The sequence below is a fragment of the Ruditapes philippinarum genome, unplaced genomic scaffold (assembly GCF_026571515.1).
Source record: "Ruditapes philippinarum isolate M1 unplaced genomic scaffold, ASM2657151v2 ctg6793_1_1_1_1, whole genome shotgun sequence".
In the NCBI taxonomy this organism is placed as follows: domain Eukaryota; kingdom Metazoa; phylum Mollusca; class Bivalvia; order Venerida; family Veneridae; genus Ruditapes; species Ruditapes philippinarum.
The window spans coordinates 1-18,675 of NW_026865829.1; the positions used below are offsets into that span (position 1 = coordinate 1).

An 18,675-nucleotide genomic window follows, 5' to 3' on the forward strand; every position below is an offset into this window, starting at 1 on the left:
TTTGCCTTTTCCCTTAAAAGCGACTCATACTGACAATTATGAAATAATAAGAGTTGATGAAAATCCAAGTCGTTAAAGTCTTACAATCATTAAAAATGCTAAAATAAAATCGTCCTTTTCTTGCATTTAGCAATACAGTTTAAAGGTTAGAAAAGTTTAAATGTATGCATCATTGGCTTATTGTTGAATAATTCTGTATTTTTAAGGTTTTAGAAGACATAGATACATTGATATATGCAAAAGACCTGCTCATTTCAAACGAAGATCGGGAAATGTTGTTTGATCATTTGTTGGTACTTTTGAGGCATTGGCAAAATAATTGCCAGTCGTGTTCAAATGGTGTAGAAGATATAGAGAAGGTGAATTTATTGTTTTACATATTTCAAAGAAACTAATTATCATACAGTTTATAAATATTTCATCATTTTAATTGAACTGTGTATCTATATTCATAAAAGCTTATATAATTTCCATAGAGTTTGAGGAATAAAGTGTTGTCTGCCTTAATCAATGCATGGAAACAGATAGACAAATGAAACTTAAATATTTGGCACGCAAATTATTTTTATGATTGTTTAATCTTCAGTGCAAGTAAATTTTTATTATTTTTTATTATAATGTATAACTAATTTGTTGTAGATGCAGCATAATAATGCCGATTGTGAACCCTTCGAATATCAGTTTCTTGTGAAAAACATTCTTGAAATTATAAAAAATATGTTGGATGACAGCGAAAGTGAAAGTGACCTGCCTGAACATATCAAAAGCAATGACGTGTCATCTTCAAAGGAATTAATTTCTTCATTACTTTTACAGTTGGAGGTAATAACAATTCATAAACATTATAGCCAACATTGAATTGCAAAATGACACCGATATTTTGATAAGAAATAATTTAGCCGGTCATAGTTTTTATTAAATGATTACAATACTTTTACGTAACGATAAATATCTTGTGTCAAAGTCTAGATGTTGTTTATAAAAACAGCTTGACATGATTTTGTCTGAATTTCCTTAAAATGTCTTAAACGACGGATTTGCAACAGTAACTATATATTCGGTTAAATGTTTATGCTTCGTTCAATTTCAGTTTCAGTTTTTATTAAACCAAGGCATATTATATGCAACTGGTCATAACAAACAACAGAAAACAACAGTCAAAAATCACTAATATCACAATAAAAGAATACAATTTTGACTAGCTAAATAAACCAAAAAGGAGATGATATTGTTCTTTTTCAACTACTGAATTCAATACAACATGTATTTTCCATTGTAACGAATTGGAACAGAGAATGAGAAGTATTAATTATCTAAATTTTAACATATTTATTTTACAAAATAAAGAGAATTTTAGTAGATTTTTTTATCACAACTATTCATTAATCTGACAGTTTAAAAATATTGGGATGAATATAAAAACTGGGAATAAGATGTCATAAAAATACGAACATTCAAATAAGAAGTGAAATTCGTCACCAATAGCTTGATACGGACAGAAGGAACAGAGCATATTATTATGATCAATTGCCAAATGTCTGCCCTTTCAATTGAACATTTTTATTCTGAAATTGCGGACTAATATATTCTATTTGATAGGAAATGATGTCCGTACAAGAGCCTAATGAGCTTATATACTTAAAGCAGCAAGATGATTCTTTGGAGGAAGAACACAAAACATTGAAAACGGATAGAGTCATTGAAGTAAGCATATGCATTCGGATGTTTTTATATTAAGTAAATAATTTTAATAAACAATGCTTTAAATTTTTCGAGATTAATCTATAAAAAAACTACATTTGCGTTTATTTCATTTTGCTTTTATATATTAACTAAAGTAATTAAGGAAATGTTACATCAATCAATTGAAAATTGATATATTTTATTCAGATATCAATGAACAAAACCAGACAATTAGAAGATAAAATGAAACAACTCGAAGCGGACAATGAAAAACACGTATGTTTTAGTGATAATTTTGCATATCTTTCTACATGCCGCATGGAAAAAACTTGCATTTAAACAATCGTTATAATGAGGAAAATGAAAAACACACAGACCGTCATACACATCCAAATGTGAAAGAAAAATTATTGGTATCGTAAGAGTGCAATGAAATCATGGTTTTACTTGTCCTCCAACCCCTCAAACACAGTCATTATTAAATACTGTTGCAAACAATTTTGCAGCTTGAAACAATGACCGCCAGTTAGGTTCCTAAAATCGTATTTCGTGTCGCCATCTTAACTGCGACCGAATCGATATTGTACATGTAGTTCAGGGGAGAATACAATTTGCGTAGATTATACATTTGCTCCATCAGGGATCAGGGCAAGTACAATATCGTATCTCTATCCTAATTATATAGGACATGATATATGTTTCTTTTATTATTGAACTGAGCAATTAAGGTAATATTTTATCTATAAGATACAAATTTCATATTTTGTTTTCCCGCAGCGTCTTTAATCTGGTTTCGAGCTTGATCTAGTATTCCACGTAGGCGCCTCTTTTTGTCGTCATTTTTTTCATATCCTTAAACGACCGTCTGAATACAAGCGATGCACAGTATGAAATTAATATGACTGGAAAGATGTTTTAATTGGATATAGACTGCTTTTTGTAGAAAACTTCATTAACACACGTTATGAATGAAGTGTCAGAGACAAAACAAGAAAACAAACAATTGAAAGAAAATTACTTAAAGCTGCAAATGGAGATAGACCAAATGGTATATATTATTTGATGTTGTCTAATTTCTATTCGTAATCAATACTGATATTGTAATATTCAGACAATGATCATTAATACTACATGTAAATTGAATAATTGTTAAAGCAGACTTTATCTTATCTAAAGATTGAATATGTAATTTCTAGGAAATTGTTTCATAATATTTTAAAGAGTAAAGTGTCTTCAATTATATAAATGCATGCACTGTAAGGAAGCCCTCGATATCTCTACTCTAGCGGTCTTCTTTTTCTAATTTATTTTGTCAAGAGGACGTTTCGTTTCCCGTTCTTCATGATTTTAGAAACAAACGTCATTGACGTCGGTAAAATAGTTTTTATGTCGTAGTTTTGAAGAAGGCTTAAAAGTGATATAATGTACTTCCCCAAAATCACATATTATTAAATATATAGTTTGATAAAACAAAGATCGTTTTTCAAACAAAACATAAAAGTTTAACGCCGCTTGGAATTTACCTTTTCAGAAACATTATAATTGCTGACTTTGTTTCTTTTAAATGAGTATTTAATAATAAGATTAAAAAATGAGTATAGAGTCATTGGCACAAAAGAGGAGTGCATAAATATGTACGTTATAATCGGAATGTTGCATATCTTATCATACCTCTGTTGTTCTTTTTTGTAGTAAAGCTTCAACAAAATATACGAGTATCGTTGTATTAGAAATAAAGGAAATGGTTTGTTTGTTTTTGCATAATGCTGAAAAATGCAACTACTTTTACGAACGAATCGTTTTATACTTATAGACAATATCATATATTTAGTTTAATTTGTAAACATGAATTAATACTCAATCTATGACTTGTATATGATTTAAGAGATCTTATAAAGATGAAGCGATAAAATACAAAGAATTTCAATTGAAGATGAAGAAACATGAAACAGATCTGGATAGACAAGTGAGTTACATAAAACAAAATTTATGAAGTTATGCGTTTCATCGATGAAAACCATTTACCAAGTAAAAACGATCAAAGACAGAAAAAAAATCCCATTTGCCAAAAAGAAACGAAAACAAATTTAAAACCGTTTACTTTTAAATTATTTAATGTTTTACTGTAATAAATGGCTTATATGTATTACTTATGGTAATTAACTATATATGTCTAAATATTTTGATTGTTGTATAAAGATCAATGGCATAAACTGACATATATCTATGTTGATATACTATATTGTTCTCTCTTTTGAAATATTGCAATATAGTTCAAGAAAGGTAAGAGTGATTCTTCAGATTTTTTTAAAGTTTTGTACGTTATTAATATTCTATGAAAATTGATTCAAATAATTGCTTTTAATAAACATTTTAAATTTTGAGTATCTTTTCCGTGGTAGCAATATATACAGAATATTGTTTTCAGGTTCGACCATGTGTAATTTATTGACTTAAGTTTATATACCAACAGTTCATCATAATCAATAAACAAAGTATACCAACTGTTACATCAAGTTGGTAACCATCATTCTACAGTTCTATGTACATTTCATGTATACATGTAAACATGCAAGTAAGGAAGGCACTGAAATGAACAATAATAACCGTCCTTACCAAATGATGGAGATTCATAATTATAAGTCATATAAAGAGTTATCTCTCTTTTATATTATTCATAATGAATATACATCTTACCTGGAGGAAGTAAAATGCCTCATGGTTCAAATTCATAGCTCTTTATACATCTCCAATCATAGAAATACCTAGTTCGTAGCTAAGATCATAGCAATTCATAACTCAATGATACAGTGGTCCTTGTGCTTTCATTTATAACAATGCTAAAGTTATTAAGATTTAATGACGCATCTAAGTACATCATATATAAAACATTACTTTCATAGATAATAAAATTTTTAGCCCTTTTTAACAATATACGACATCATCCACGAATGAATCTCACTAAGTGCTGCCGTGAACAATAATAATGCATCAAGTATTATATACATATAAATTTGTCAGAATAAGTAAATGATAGAATATTAAAAATTAAAAATGAAAGTGGTATATATCTCGGATTTATCTTGGAAATGATGCGTGTACATTACTTAGCCAAAACAACAAAGACTATAATTATTCAATGAAATGTTTTAGCCATTGCAATACTTACTTTATCAAGTGATGTACGGTTTCAACCAAAAAAAGAAAATGTTTCAGTATAAGAAACTTCATAAAACTAGTGACCAGAGAGACGCTTCCTCTCTCAGTGTCTACCAACCAACGCACTGAACAGAATGTCAAGTGCAAACTAGTGTCAACGCACCGTAGGACCGGCTTAAGCAGAATTCAACTGGTAACATTTTGAATTTAGAAACATCCGAATACGGCGTTTATTATGGAAATTTCTAGCGAGTTTCACACGAAATGTATAGTTTTCCGCCAAAGTCAAAGGGAAACAACTCTTACAAAAATAATACCGATACAAAAATTAGAAAACACATACTATCCGAAAAATAGACCTTGCTACATTTTTTCCTTGCCTGTTAAAATGAAATCTGTCATTTTCCAAAAATAATGGTAACACCATCTTAATATCAGAACTATTCTAACCACCTTAAGGTCAGAAACACCTTAATCACCTTAAGGCAATACAGGTCACATTAGTATAAAGTCATGATTATACCTAAGCCTATGGAATAAAAAAAATTTCACCACATAAAAACTGTTATAAAGAAAAAATATTACAATATTAAATACAATACTCAGTTTTAATCAAATATAATAATAAAATTATTCTTTTCTCGACGAATTCTGGCTACACTGTAAAAAACAATACTCAATTGTCAATAAAGCATTTCTGTGGATATTGTAGTCTCTATGAAAAAGATGTTTAATTTACTTTCTTTTTCCTCCCCACTTTAAACAATTCCTGCAATATAAAACAAGAGCACCGCTAAGCGGAGCATTATATGCCCGAAAAGTGTAAGTCTTGAATGAATAAACAAAAAAAACTGTGACTTCTGTACAACAGCCATCTTTCACTGTACCCATTAATGAAGGAAAAACAATGTATACATAAATTGAAGTATTTGATAAATAAACACATTAAAATAAAGTATTACCTCCTTCAAAAAGCAATCTTCCTTAAGTTTATAGCTGAAGAACCTTAATATATATATATATACTGTTTCCAAAGCACCACCATCAAGTTGCTATCTTGTAAGTAAAAATGCTACGACGGATGGACGGAAAGACGAAAAGGGCATTTAACTATAATATAAATTTTTTTAGGGCATATATTTTTAATGTACTCAATATAGGGATCATCCTATGAAAGGTTTGACAGTTGTAAAACTGTTAACAATATTTAAGGTCATTTTGATATTGACTTTGACCTTGTGACCCCAATATAGATATGGATCTTTCAATTCATAGAGGCAATCATGCCTAGTATGACGTTTGAATACTGTAAGCCAAATTGAACTTGTGTTTATGCCTCCAGAAGCCCACAATTTTTCAGTGTTAAGGTTTTATTGTGACCCTGACCCTTTGACCCTTATGACGCCTAAAAAATCAATAGGAGTCATGTATTGGACATTGATTGTTCATGCCTATAAAGTTTTACAGCTGTAGGTCGAATAATACTTAAGTTATTGAGCGGAAACCGTTTTTCAAGTTTTAAGGTTATAGTGGACCTTGATCTTTTGAGCTTGTGACCGAAGAATTATTAGGTTTTTTTTTACTCAATATTGACAATCATCCTATGAAGTTTGGAACACTTTGGGCCAAAAAAAATTTTTAAGTTATGCTCTAAAAACAACAATTTTCGGTGTATAGATCATTGTGACCCTGGACTTTTGACCTTATGGGACACTAAAATGCAATAGGGTCATTCACTGGCATGATGTTAATCATATGAAATGTTACAGCTGTAGGTTGATTTAATACTTAAGGTAATGAGGGAAACTGTGTTATAATGTAGTTACATTGACATTTGACATTGTGACCCAAAAATCAATAAAGGTCTGTTACTCAATATGGACAATCATCCTATGAAGTTTGAATTTTGTGAGTCAAATGGAACTTTAGTTTTGCTCCGGAAACAAATTGCTATAGGACGGACGGACACCAGGGGGTATAACATAATATGTCAGAAATTTGTTCGGGCATATAAAAAACAATATAAGGTGCATAAAGGTTAATACAAAAAGCAATATTTGATTCATAATAACTTTAAAACATCCAAGATTTTGAGTTTCCATACTGAACTGACCATTTTTTTTAAATTTATATGCTCATGTCATCCAAAATTCCTGAATTAAATAGGCTTTGTACAGCTTATCAGATCTTGTGGTCATCTGACAAGATTAAAAATCTGACATTCAGGCTTTTTTGTATCATTTCTGGGTTTTCTTGGCCGTACATTAACTTTAACTTAACTTACTCCTTGTGTATCTATACCTGTATTCTTAAGACTATTCTCATGAATTCCTGGGTAATATCTTATTGTTCTCATGAAACTGATTCTGTCTCTAAATCCTTACTCTTGCTGCCAGTGTGACTGCTAAGAGATTCGTCTTCATCTTTTCTTTCTAGACCTTTCTCTGCACTACATTTTTTCTAAGTTTTACCGTCACCTTTATCATCACCTGTTTGTTATCTTCTGTTTAGGTACACACGTCAATTTATTTTCACTGTAAATACTTGGAGTCCAGGCATCACCAGATTTTAATGTATATAATACAATATCATCTCCACTACTGTCTCCTTCTTCCTTGATGTCGACATATTTAAGCATTCTCTGTTTTCCTCTACCTTTTTCTCTTCTATGTTTGAAGTAACATTAGCCATTAGTTCTCCATTATTTGAATCAATAACTGCTTCATTTTCCAGAAACTCTATCGGAAATAAATGATAACGATGTAGTCTTCATATATTACCATATTCTGATTTAACATTTAATACAGGTATATCAGGGTTGGGTTGGCCTATTTTCTGAAAAGTATCGTTTTCCAAATTGTCCTCGATTCTATGTTTTAATCCTTTATGCTGGTATTCTAACCAAAACAGTGTCTCCAACTTTAATTTGAGTTGTTGCCTTTGCTTTTGCGATCATTGTAATGTTTTTGCTTAGATCTTGCTTTATCTTTTTCACGGCTTTTTGGTTGACTTTGTTCTTTGCTTTAATTCCTTTACTGTTAATAACAGAAAGTTTCTTTATACAGGCAATGAGCTCGTTAGTTGTGGTTGCTATTGATTTTGGGACAACATACTCAGGATGGGCGTTTTCATACAAGGATGACTACAAACGAGATCCTCTGAAGATAACAACAAATGCCATTCAAAACACAAATATATCACCTAAAGGTAAAATAATGTCACCTTCAGTTTATATGTTTTAAATATAAAAACGTTAAATTAGGATGACTTAAATGATTAACAAAAAATTCAGTATCAAGATTTTCCATCTCTAGTGAAATAGATTATTATCTTAACATGTGCATTATTAAGCCTGCAACAAATGAAGTGTGTGGGGTATTCTGGAGTCAGCTGGTGGTCGGTCGATCGGTTGGTCGGTAAGTTGCGCGGTCCGTTGCAGATTTCTTGTCCAGAACATAACTCAGAATGTACTAAATATATCAACATTAAATTTTTTGGTAGATAGATCTTATAAAGTAAAAGGGCAATGCAAAGGAACAATAACTCTTAATTGCCCAATTTTGGAGTTATTGCCCTGTGTTCATTTTTAGACTTTGAACTTTGTCCGGGACATAACTCGAAACAGCAAGAGACATCAACAAGAAACTTTGTAGGTAACTAGATCTCCTTGAATAGAAGTGCAGTGCAAATAAACCGTAACTCTGCCTGACCTCATTTTGAAGTTATTGTCATGTGTTCATTTCTCCACATTGAACTTTGTCCGGGACATAACCTAAAAGAACCGTAACTGTGTCTTACCTAATTTTAGAGTTATTGCCTTTTTGTTTATGTTTTCACTTTAAAATTCGTATAAAGAGAATCATTTTAAGTTAACAAACAGAATGAAACATTATAAAGCGGACTTTTTTGCTAGGTTTCTTTTTTCAAATTTCTTAAATCGAAGGCAATGACCCAATATTTTTTAACGATTTATTTTTAAATTTGAATACATTGTTAGAAAATCTTTGAAATAACACTTATTCCTTTATTAATTTCTTTTTATTAGCAATAAAGTCATTTTCACTTCATCTTTTATGTAGACAAACTATCGGCGATTCGAATGTACTCGTTCTGTCGTTTATACATGATAAACTTATCAAGTTATAAGTATGTGGTATCATATGTACCGTCAATGTCTTAGAAATGGGTCTTTCCCACTGCCAGTCAAAACACTGGCAATACATTGCTTTTTTTAACAAGAGCCATGTCAACATGGCCATCCCCCGCCGAATGTGTTTGCTCATTGGAAGAATGTATATGTAGTAGAGCGGAATAATTCCATTTTAAGAGGTCTTTTGGTAATGAAAACTGATGGCTATAGTGATTACAGATTTGAAACCTATGTGAATACTGATGGCTGAAAATAACAAAGGGCAATTACTGAAAATTAATGCAGGTAGGTCATCATTCTTGTGTGCTGCATCCCTCCTCAGTAAAATCTATCCCAGCTATGAAGTTTCAAGTTATACGTCAAATACTTTTTGAGAAAAAAAATTGATTGAAAAATTAAGTATGAAAAAGAAAAAGGGCAATAACTCAAAAATTATAAAAGGTAGGGTTATCATTTTGTGCAGTGCACACTCCTGAGTTAGATCTATGCACCTATAAAGTTTCATTTTGATATGCTCAAAGGCTTTTTGAGTTATGGCTCTGGACAAAAATTAATTTTGAAAATAACAAAGGGCAATAACTCAAAATAATGCAGGGTAGAGATATGCATTCTTAAGCATGCTCTCCTCCTCAATGAGATCACACCTATGAAGTTTCAGTTGAAACCTCTCAATTTTTTTGAGATAAGCTCTGGACAAAAAGCATGAAAAAAAAATGGCAATAACTCAAAAATTGATAGGGAACAGTTATCATTCTTGCGCACAACATTCCTCCTCAATAAGATCTATTCCACCTATGACATTTCATGTTGATATCTCAACACTTTTTGAAGTTTGCTCCCACTCAGGTGAAAATTTTTGGGTATGAAAAATAACAAAGGGCAATTATGCAAAATTATGAAAGGTAGAGTTTATCATTCTTGGTGGCACTCCACACCTCCTGAGTGAGATCTATGCACCTAAGTTTCATGTTAATTTCCATAGACTTTTGGAGTATGCTCTGGACAAAAATCAATTTTTGAAAAATAAAAAGGGCAATAATCAAAATCATGCAAGGTAGTTATCTTTCTTGTGCACTGCACTCCTCCTCAATGAGGTCTATCCACCTATGAAGTTTCAAGTTGATAACTCAAATACTTTTTGAGATATGCTCCGGACAAAAATGTCGGACGGAAGGACGGACAGACGGACGGACGGACGGAAGTTCGGACGGACGGATACTATTTCTATATCCTCCGCCGAAAATTTTTCGGCGGGGGATAAAAAAGCCTTATGTGTATGCTCATTTATATGTAATTATGAACATAAAATGGAAAATGATAATATTTTTGGATTTTTCCTAATACCTGTATAATGTGTTTTTTCTGATAAACCCATACTCAGTTCACCTCTTGTTCCATCCTTTACCATTTTACGTAATTACTTATACATCTGTTCTGGTACAGTTACGGGGCGTACGTGGCCGAGTGGCTAAGGTCGTTGACTTCAAACCACTTGTCCCTCACCGTTGTGGGTTCGAATCCCGACAGGGACTTTGGATTCTTTCATGTGAGGAGGCTATCCAGCTAGTTTTGGAACGTCGGGGGTTCTACAGAGGTGCTCGTTCGTGCCTGAAATAATGCACGGAAGGGCACCTGACTCCACCAGTTAAGCTGGAACGTCGCTATACTGTGTCGATGTGACGTAAAGTCCAAAAAAAACAAACAGTACAGTTACATTATTATTATATTTATTATTATTATTATTTTCATTCTTGTTGTTGTTGTTGTTAAATGTAGAATAAGCACCGAACAAGCATATTTAAATGACCTCTTAGAATGACCATAACTTTAACTAAGAGACTTGGTTCATTCACATGACACTGATTGTCATATTGTTGAACATTTCTATGAAGTTTTATAAGAATCCTTTCATATGTGTAGGAGATATGCACTAGACAAATACTTTATATTTTAGTTAAATTTAGTGGCCTTTGCGCCTTGCATGTCACACCCGTAGTCATGATAATGATCTTTTGTGTTTTAATCTCTACATAAATGATGACTAAATGGTTCGAATACATATTTTCATATTTTTTCTGAACGTTCACCCCTATGTGTGACCTTGACCTTGTCTGAAAGGACCAAAAGTTTGCACGCGACACTTTGCGTGTTATATTGTAATATTGAAATCCCTCTATGCATGTAGAAGTTTTGCTCCGAACAAGCGTTTTTCAATTACCTCTAAGTGTGACCTGAACCTTTGACCTAGATTACTAGTTTATGTGCGCGACACAGCTTGTTATAGTGGTTGATATTGCTATGAAGTTTCATTAAAATTCCATGCGTGTAGGACATATGCTCCACTTGTTGTTATGGACATTAACCTTATTTTTCATTTCAGCAATGAGTCTTTGTAAAATAAGTTTACATGTATCTCTAAGGTGCATGTAATTTAAAAATTCATTTAAAATTGTTATCGCTTTCTCGTATTTATTTTTGAAGATGAAAAATTTACCTAAGAATAAGATTTAGTTAATGCTGTTTGATTTCATTATATTTTGAATATCCACATGATACCAAAGTTTTGTCTGTAGAATATTTTGTTTGTAAAATATATTCCTGATTCGACACAAAAATGGTTGAACTTTAGAGCATTCTTAAAATAAATTTGACAAGATTCTGATGCTGTGTTGCAAAACCGCATAATAAGCACTGAGTACGTCTTTTAAAAAACTAAAGCTAATATCAAAACTTTCAATATCTTTTATGTTTAAATTACATTGCTATATGAATTGTTCCGTATTTATTTAACATATTTTCATATACTTTAACCCATTTAATTAGAGTGTCGCTGCAATTTAATGCGTTAAACCAAAGAGCAATTTAAGGAGTAAATAAAGCTTTCAAAGTCTTTTTTAAGCCCCCTCCCCCCCCCCCCCCCCCAATAATGGTAACCTTGGATATTCTTATCTCTTGATATTTTGTCTGGTTTGTTATCCCCTAGGAAGTTAAATATGAGATTTTTTATTTTATTTATGATATCTTGGTCTGGATTATGTAATACTGTTAGCTGATAAATAAGTTTGAGCAATGCAAAAGTTTTAAGGACGTTTACTTTTTCAAAATGTCTCAGTTTCCATCTTCTTAGTTTGCATCGTTTTCATTCATGCAAAAACTGATCATTTATGCGTTAATTAGCATTTAGCATTTCATTATGTTATTGGTAACTGAATTATTATTTTTATTATTATTATTATCATTAATTTATTATTAATATTATAGTTATTATAATTACTATAACTATTATTATTATTATTATTATTATTATTATTGGTTTAAACATATTTATTTAAGCTCGATTGCGAAACAAGTTCTTGCAACTTATATTAATCACTTCCGAGTCCGCTTCCTGGACACCATGGTCGTGACCCGAGTAGGGTTCGAACCCATGATCTCTGGGTTGAGAGGCAGACACCTTAACCACTAGGCCACCACTCCCTCAATTATTATTATTTATTATTATTATTTTGATAAATAATAGTCTATTCTTTATGACTCAAAATCTCAATATGATTATTCTAATGCAAATGTCAAACATTATTCTCAAACAAAATCCTTGATAATTGTTTTCTATTTGTAGAGTTTAATTTGTTTCTAATGTAATCCAATCAAATAAAACTTTGGTTTCAGTTCCAACATGCATTCTTATAAATTCTGATGGGGAAACGCCACATTCTATTGGTTATGAAGCTGAGGACTATTATGCTGAAATATGCGAAAACGGGGAACAATACCAATGGTTCTTCTTCAAAAGATTTAAAATGATGCTTTTTAGAGAAAAGGTATAATATAATATGAACATTAATGCCACAAGTGTAATACATACGTACTTATGTACACGCGCACTCGTGCAGAAATTTCTTCATCCATGTCTATATACCTCCCTGTCTTTCTCCATCCCTGTCTGCAAAGACGAGGGCACAATGAGACATTCTCTAAGTTATAAAAATTTTTCATGTAGAATTGAACGGGTTTTGTGACAATTTTTTTGTACAATGTGATTTGAAACCATACTTTGTAGATGCGGAAAAGGGGAAATTTTAAAAAATTTTAAAATATTCATACATGTACAATCTGTCAAGTAATTACATAGTGAAATCTTTAATTAGGAAGTGATCACTCTTGAACAAAACGTAGATATGAATAAATAAGTGAGTTTGTTAAAAAGGGCAAAATAAAACAGTATGGGTGGGGAAAGTTAAAACAGTGATACTTAAAAAAAGAAATGGTTTATAAGTTAAAAAGCCTAGTTTAATATCATAAGGAGTGTCCGCATCGCAACCTTAACTAAACAAGAATTACCTCAGCAAAATGAAGAATAATAGAGCTGATCCCACATTAAAAATAAATAAATACATTAAAGTGCCAATTCATACTTATGAAAATTTGTTACTGTATGTGTTATACAGAAATATAATGACATTATCGTTTAGTTTTGAGATTTTTTTATAGTTACTGTTTAACTTTGACCAATGCATTATTTCATTTTACCCCCCGCCATGTGCAAAGTTATTCACACAATCCATTATAATCCCAAAAACTGTTTGCAATTAGTTATAAAAATCGGTTGTTTTGAAGTGAAGAGATAAAAAAATTTCATAATCGATCTTGTCATATTGAAAATAATATAAATTATTGAAAAAAAGGTTTCACTTTGTCCCGGTCTCCTCATATCAACATATCAATTAAGGTTAACTATTTCCCGCTTAAATACATATAAAATAGTATACATTATTCATTTTGCGGTTTATTTAGACAATGAACATGAAATTAATTTCAGGATTATGTTTCAAATATTTAAGAAATTAATTGAATATTTTATCTTATGTATAAGGGCATGACAAGACGTGATACACTAGAAGATGAGACTGGTAAGAAACTACCGGCTATGAGGGTTTTCTCGCTTTTTATTGATTTCTTAAGAAAGGATGTTCTTGAAATTCTAAGCAAACATATTGATGAGAGTTTTTTTGCGTCTGACATACACTGGGTTCTTACTGTTCCAGCAATATGGAACGATGCAGCTAAACAGTTTATGAGAGAGGCAGCACAGCAGGTATATAAATGTAAACAGATATTGCAACTTCAACGTTAATTTTTTAAACACAAAAAACGGATAAAAACTATTTAAAATAAGGTTAAACACTTTTAGTGTTATTATTGGACAGTAGACATTTTATTTTTATTCCAATAGTCTTTAAAGCCCAATAGGGCATAAAAAACATGCACAATAAACGAACAGTGTATGACATAAACATATATACATAATATAACAATATTAAATTATAATATATTATATGAACAAGTCATTAATAATATGTCTGTAGATACATACTAGTTTTGTACATATTTCAAAACCTGTTCATTTAATTCGAACCTCTACTAAAGAAAGGAACTATTCATATAACCCTATGCAATCACTGTCCCTCTGTGGCGGCCTTGTTTTGATTAAAAATATATTTACTTAGCTATTTACATTATTTGCATTTTTATACGATAATTATGTAACGAATCTAAACTGATTCGGATATTAACTTCTTCTAGTCTAATAAACATTTGTTTGCTTTTATAGGCTGGGATTCCAGGAAAGAACCTAAGTTTATGTCTTGAACCAGAAGCCGCATCTATTTATTGTCGTCATCTTGCAGTGTCAATGTGTACGACATTGATTTCTCCGTTTTCACCAGGAACAAAATATCTTGTCCTTGACGCAGGGGGTATTCTTCTTAAATATATTACTAAAACGAAACGCTTAAACTAACTGTTTTCTAATTTGATAAACATTTGCATATATGTATTAAACCTGTCAGAAAAAATACTTTGTATTTTGTTTTGAAAGCAAGTAATATGCCTGTTAATTTTCGTTTTTGTTGTTAAAGTGTAAATGATTTTTGAGTGGTTAATTCTTTGTTTCCTTTAACAGGAGGAACAGTTGACATAACTGTACATGAAGTTACTCATAATGGAAACTTGAAGGAACTTTATAAAGCAAGTGGTGGTGCATGGGGTGGAACAAAAGTAGATGAAGCTTTTGAAGAATTTTTATCAAGAATTGTTGGTAGGTAACTCATATTTGACACAAAGAAATATTTTACAGTGAAATATATTTTTTAAAATCACAACGTACACATAAGAAGTGAATTTGTAATAGTAACTGTTACCTTTACTGAATAAAGTGTTTTCAAAAAAAGCTTTTAAAGCTTCCTACATCATCCGTAAAATTATTTTTATGTCTTCTTTCGTGCAAATGAAAATAAAATAAATATTCTTTAAACTAACTTTAACTTTGGATACATTTCCGGAGGTGTTAACTCAGACTTCTTTTGATTAAGACTTTTCATCGTTGTATGAACTTAGATATGTTTCAGTTTTTACTTATCAATACCATATCAATATAATAGCATTGGTATATCAGATGAACCAGGGTTTACTTTAGATTATCAATTAATCGTATTACAGGACCGGAAGTCATCTCAAAATTCAAAAGTGAATGTTATGATGATTACATTCACTTGTTTTGTGAATTTGAAAGCAGCAAACGCCAATTTTTTCAATCTACAAGGTCCGCCGTGACTATGCGAATCCCAATTAGCCTTTATGACTTATGTAATGTTTTCAAAAAAACGAACGTAAGGGAATTAATACGACAGTCTAGATTTGAAAGCAAAGTCCGCCTTTTTGGCGGTAAGTTGAGGATTGATTGTGACGTCTTCAATGAGTTTTTTGAACCAACCGTCCGCAAAATAATAAGTCATGTTGAAAATATATTGACGGAATCTTCAGTTGATGGTTGTGCTGCCATTCTTATGGTTGGTGGATTTTCTGGATCATTGGTGTTGCAAGAGAATGTAAAGTCCACATTCAAAGATCTTAATGTAATAATTCCAGTCGACACAGAATTAGCGGTTGTGAAAGGAGCTGTTATCTTTGGACATCAGCCTGCAACAATTACTGAAAGGATTTGTAAGTATACATATGGGAACGAAACAACTCATAGGTACAGTGATAGATGCAATCATCCAAAAGGAAGAGTTGAAAAAGATGAAAATGGTGACTTACGATGTCATGATATCTTTAGAATTCATGTCAAAACAGGACAGTCCGTCAAGTTGGATGAAGAACAACCAGAAAGAATAACATGCCCTATTACTGATAATCAAACTACTATTGGTGTCGATGTGTATGTATCCTCTTCAACAAATCCACAGCTTACAACAGAAGATGGATGCAATCACATCGGATCTCTTACGGTTCCTATTTCTGACACAAGCTCTGGAAGAAACCATAAATTTGGAATAAGTTTTATTTTCGGAGGGACCGAGATTGTTGTAAAAGTCGTTGACAAGGAATCTGGTGAAATGATGCTAAAATCTGTCGATTTTCTTGGATAGAGTATAACCAAACTAAATCAGAACACTTATATACACTTTTCTTCTGTTTAGTATAATTTGTTTGCTAGTATGAGCCAATGTTATTCTTTAATCATATATACTGAATATATGTAGCATGATTATAATTGTTCTGTTTTATTACTTTAAGCACACTGTGTAAATATTGTTAGCCTAACATATTAAAGAAAAAGATTGCTATTTCTATAAAAATTAGCTGTACCAAAATTTGTTCATTTTCTGTCGCGGACGATAAACTTTTGACAGCATTGGAATGCACATAATATTCATCATCTATAAGTGTTACTAGCTATAACTCCTATTATCATACTTGTTTAGTTAATAATGGTCTTATTATTGTAAAAAAACAATTATGTAAAATGATTAGACAAACTTCTAAAACTCTTAATTCTAATTCTTAAATTGCTATTGATTTAGTGAAATGCAAATCGATAAATAGTTGTGTTAGAATGTTTTTTTCCAATAAGTATGATATAATTGTATTCAACATTTTTATTTTTGCTACAGCTTATTCTGTCATTAAGGACTTATATACATGTATTAATCAGAAGTGTTAACTCACACAAATTATGTAATAATTTATTATAAAATCGAGCATAGTGAATAAAAGCAAAATAACACACAAAAAACAATTGTTTCTGTTGTACTTGCTTTAAAATGAATTTTAGTAAGATTATCCTGTTGAATTTGTGTAAAAGATTTGCCCTGCTTTGAATTGATTACAGTCCAATTGAATACCAAGGGGATTTACTTATAAAAAATACAATATTGAGCTACCAACAGTATAGAGTATGTTGAATTCATACAGGATGTTAAGACTAGTTTGGCTTTTATTGATGACAAATGCTTATCATTTTCATTTCCAGCAGGTTATGTGGTTACGATTTTGACAGTAAAATGTATCTTTAGCTGATAGAGCGACCACGGAACCGCTACATAGACCTTATAGTTCATACTTTGAAAACATTATGAACTTCAATAAACTTTTAACGTCACTGCGTATGACGTTGTACCAACATTAAGCTGCGTTTTGTTTGTGTTTGCTGATATATGCACATGATGACCATAATGCGTTTATATTGTTTTAATTTTTGTTTCAATGTAAAGAGAATATGAGTTTTTCATCATATTGAATTTGTGGCTTCATTCCGTAAGCCCTCGTAAACATCTGTCTCATTATTCAGATTAATTATTTTCTTTCATTTTTGTTTTACTCTTCTTACGATGTCATAACGGTGACCACTTGTGCCAAATTATTTCAAAAAATTGTCAGCCGTCCAACAGTCAAAAAGTTATGGGGAAAATAATTGAACTTCCTGTTGAAGTGGGAGCGGCATTTTAAGTAATTCGGAATTCATTTCTTAACAAAGGAAACTCTTAAATGCCAAAACGTCATAATATCTGTTTTGCAACGAATATTTTTAGAAATGTAATACTTGGAAATGAAGCTGTTTTTTTAAAAATCAATTCACATGTAAATGCAGCTGCAATTTTACACCTTTGAAAGAATTCAATTGGTAGTTAAGGCTCGTTTATTTGGACGATACTTACAGAGTTGTTTGTAAATTCTTTAAATATTGCCACAATTAACGACAAACTATGTTTACGGAGTGTCTTCTCTTAACGTGATAAACTTAAATACAATGTTGTCAAACTTAAGATCTTAAAATATTAAGAAATGAATGTTTTGCTATTTTCTACGAGAAACCGAAATTTTATTTAGATGTTCCTGAGAGATAAATTAGATATATATATTACTTGGTAAGACATAGGATTGGGACTCCCATCCCGAGGACCATAGGTTAAGTCGATCATGATTCTTGGCGAACAATTCAGTTCATAGTCAATAGTTGATAAAAAGTATTTAACCATTCATTTTTTTCATGATTCGGTACTAGTTTATTTGACTAGTTTCAATCAAAATAAAATCAAAGTAGATTCGTTAACTAGGCAGAGTATGTGCAGGAATGCATAATACATGTTACAATAGAAGTGAGAGATAAGCCCATGTGAGATGAGATATTTCGGTGAGTACATGAAAATGCGACAAATTTCACGACTCTATCACTCCCAGCAACGGCTTATCATAATAAACAAGGCTAAAATATTCGAATATTCACAAACAAGATAACGTGAGGTACAGACATTTTATTTCTCAAATTTTGTAAAGTATTTATTTTGTTCACGTTTTTTTTATCATCAATCTGTGTTAAATCAAACTTTGGTTCTAAACCA

At 31.3% G+C, this 18,675-nt stretch overlaps 1 protein-coding gene across 1 annotated transcript; it reads left to right on the forward strand.

Moving 5' to 3' along the window:
• Positions 1–206: 206 nt before the first annotated feature.
• On the forward strand, positions 207–16,422 carry LOC132730457 (heat shock 70 kDa protein 12B-like; the record flags this gene model as incomplete). The annotated part of the gene is made up of 11 exons (XM_060716382.1): positions 207–359; positions 640–822; positions 1,600–1,704; positions 1,891–1,959; positions 3,569–3,649; positions 7,908–8,049; positions 12,662–12,813; positions 13,866–14,087; positions 14,604–14,748; positions 14,955–15,089; positions 15,491–16,422. Coding segments are annotated over 11 exons (2,319 nt in total), but the record flags the coding sequence as incomplete, so codon positions are not given.
• Positions 16,423–18,675: the final 2,253 nt, after the last annotated feature.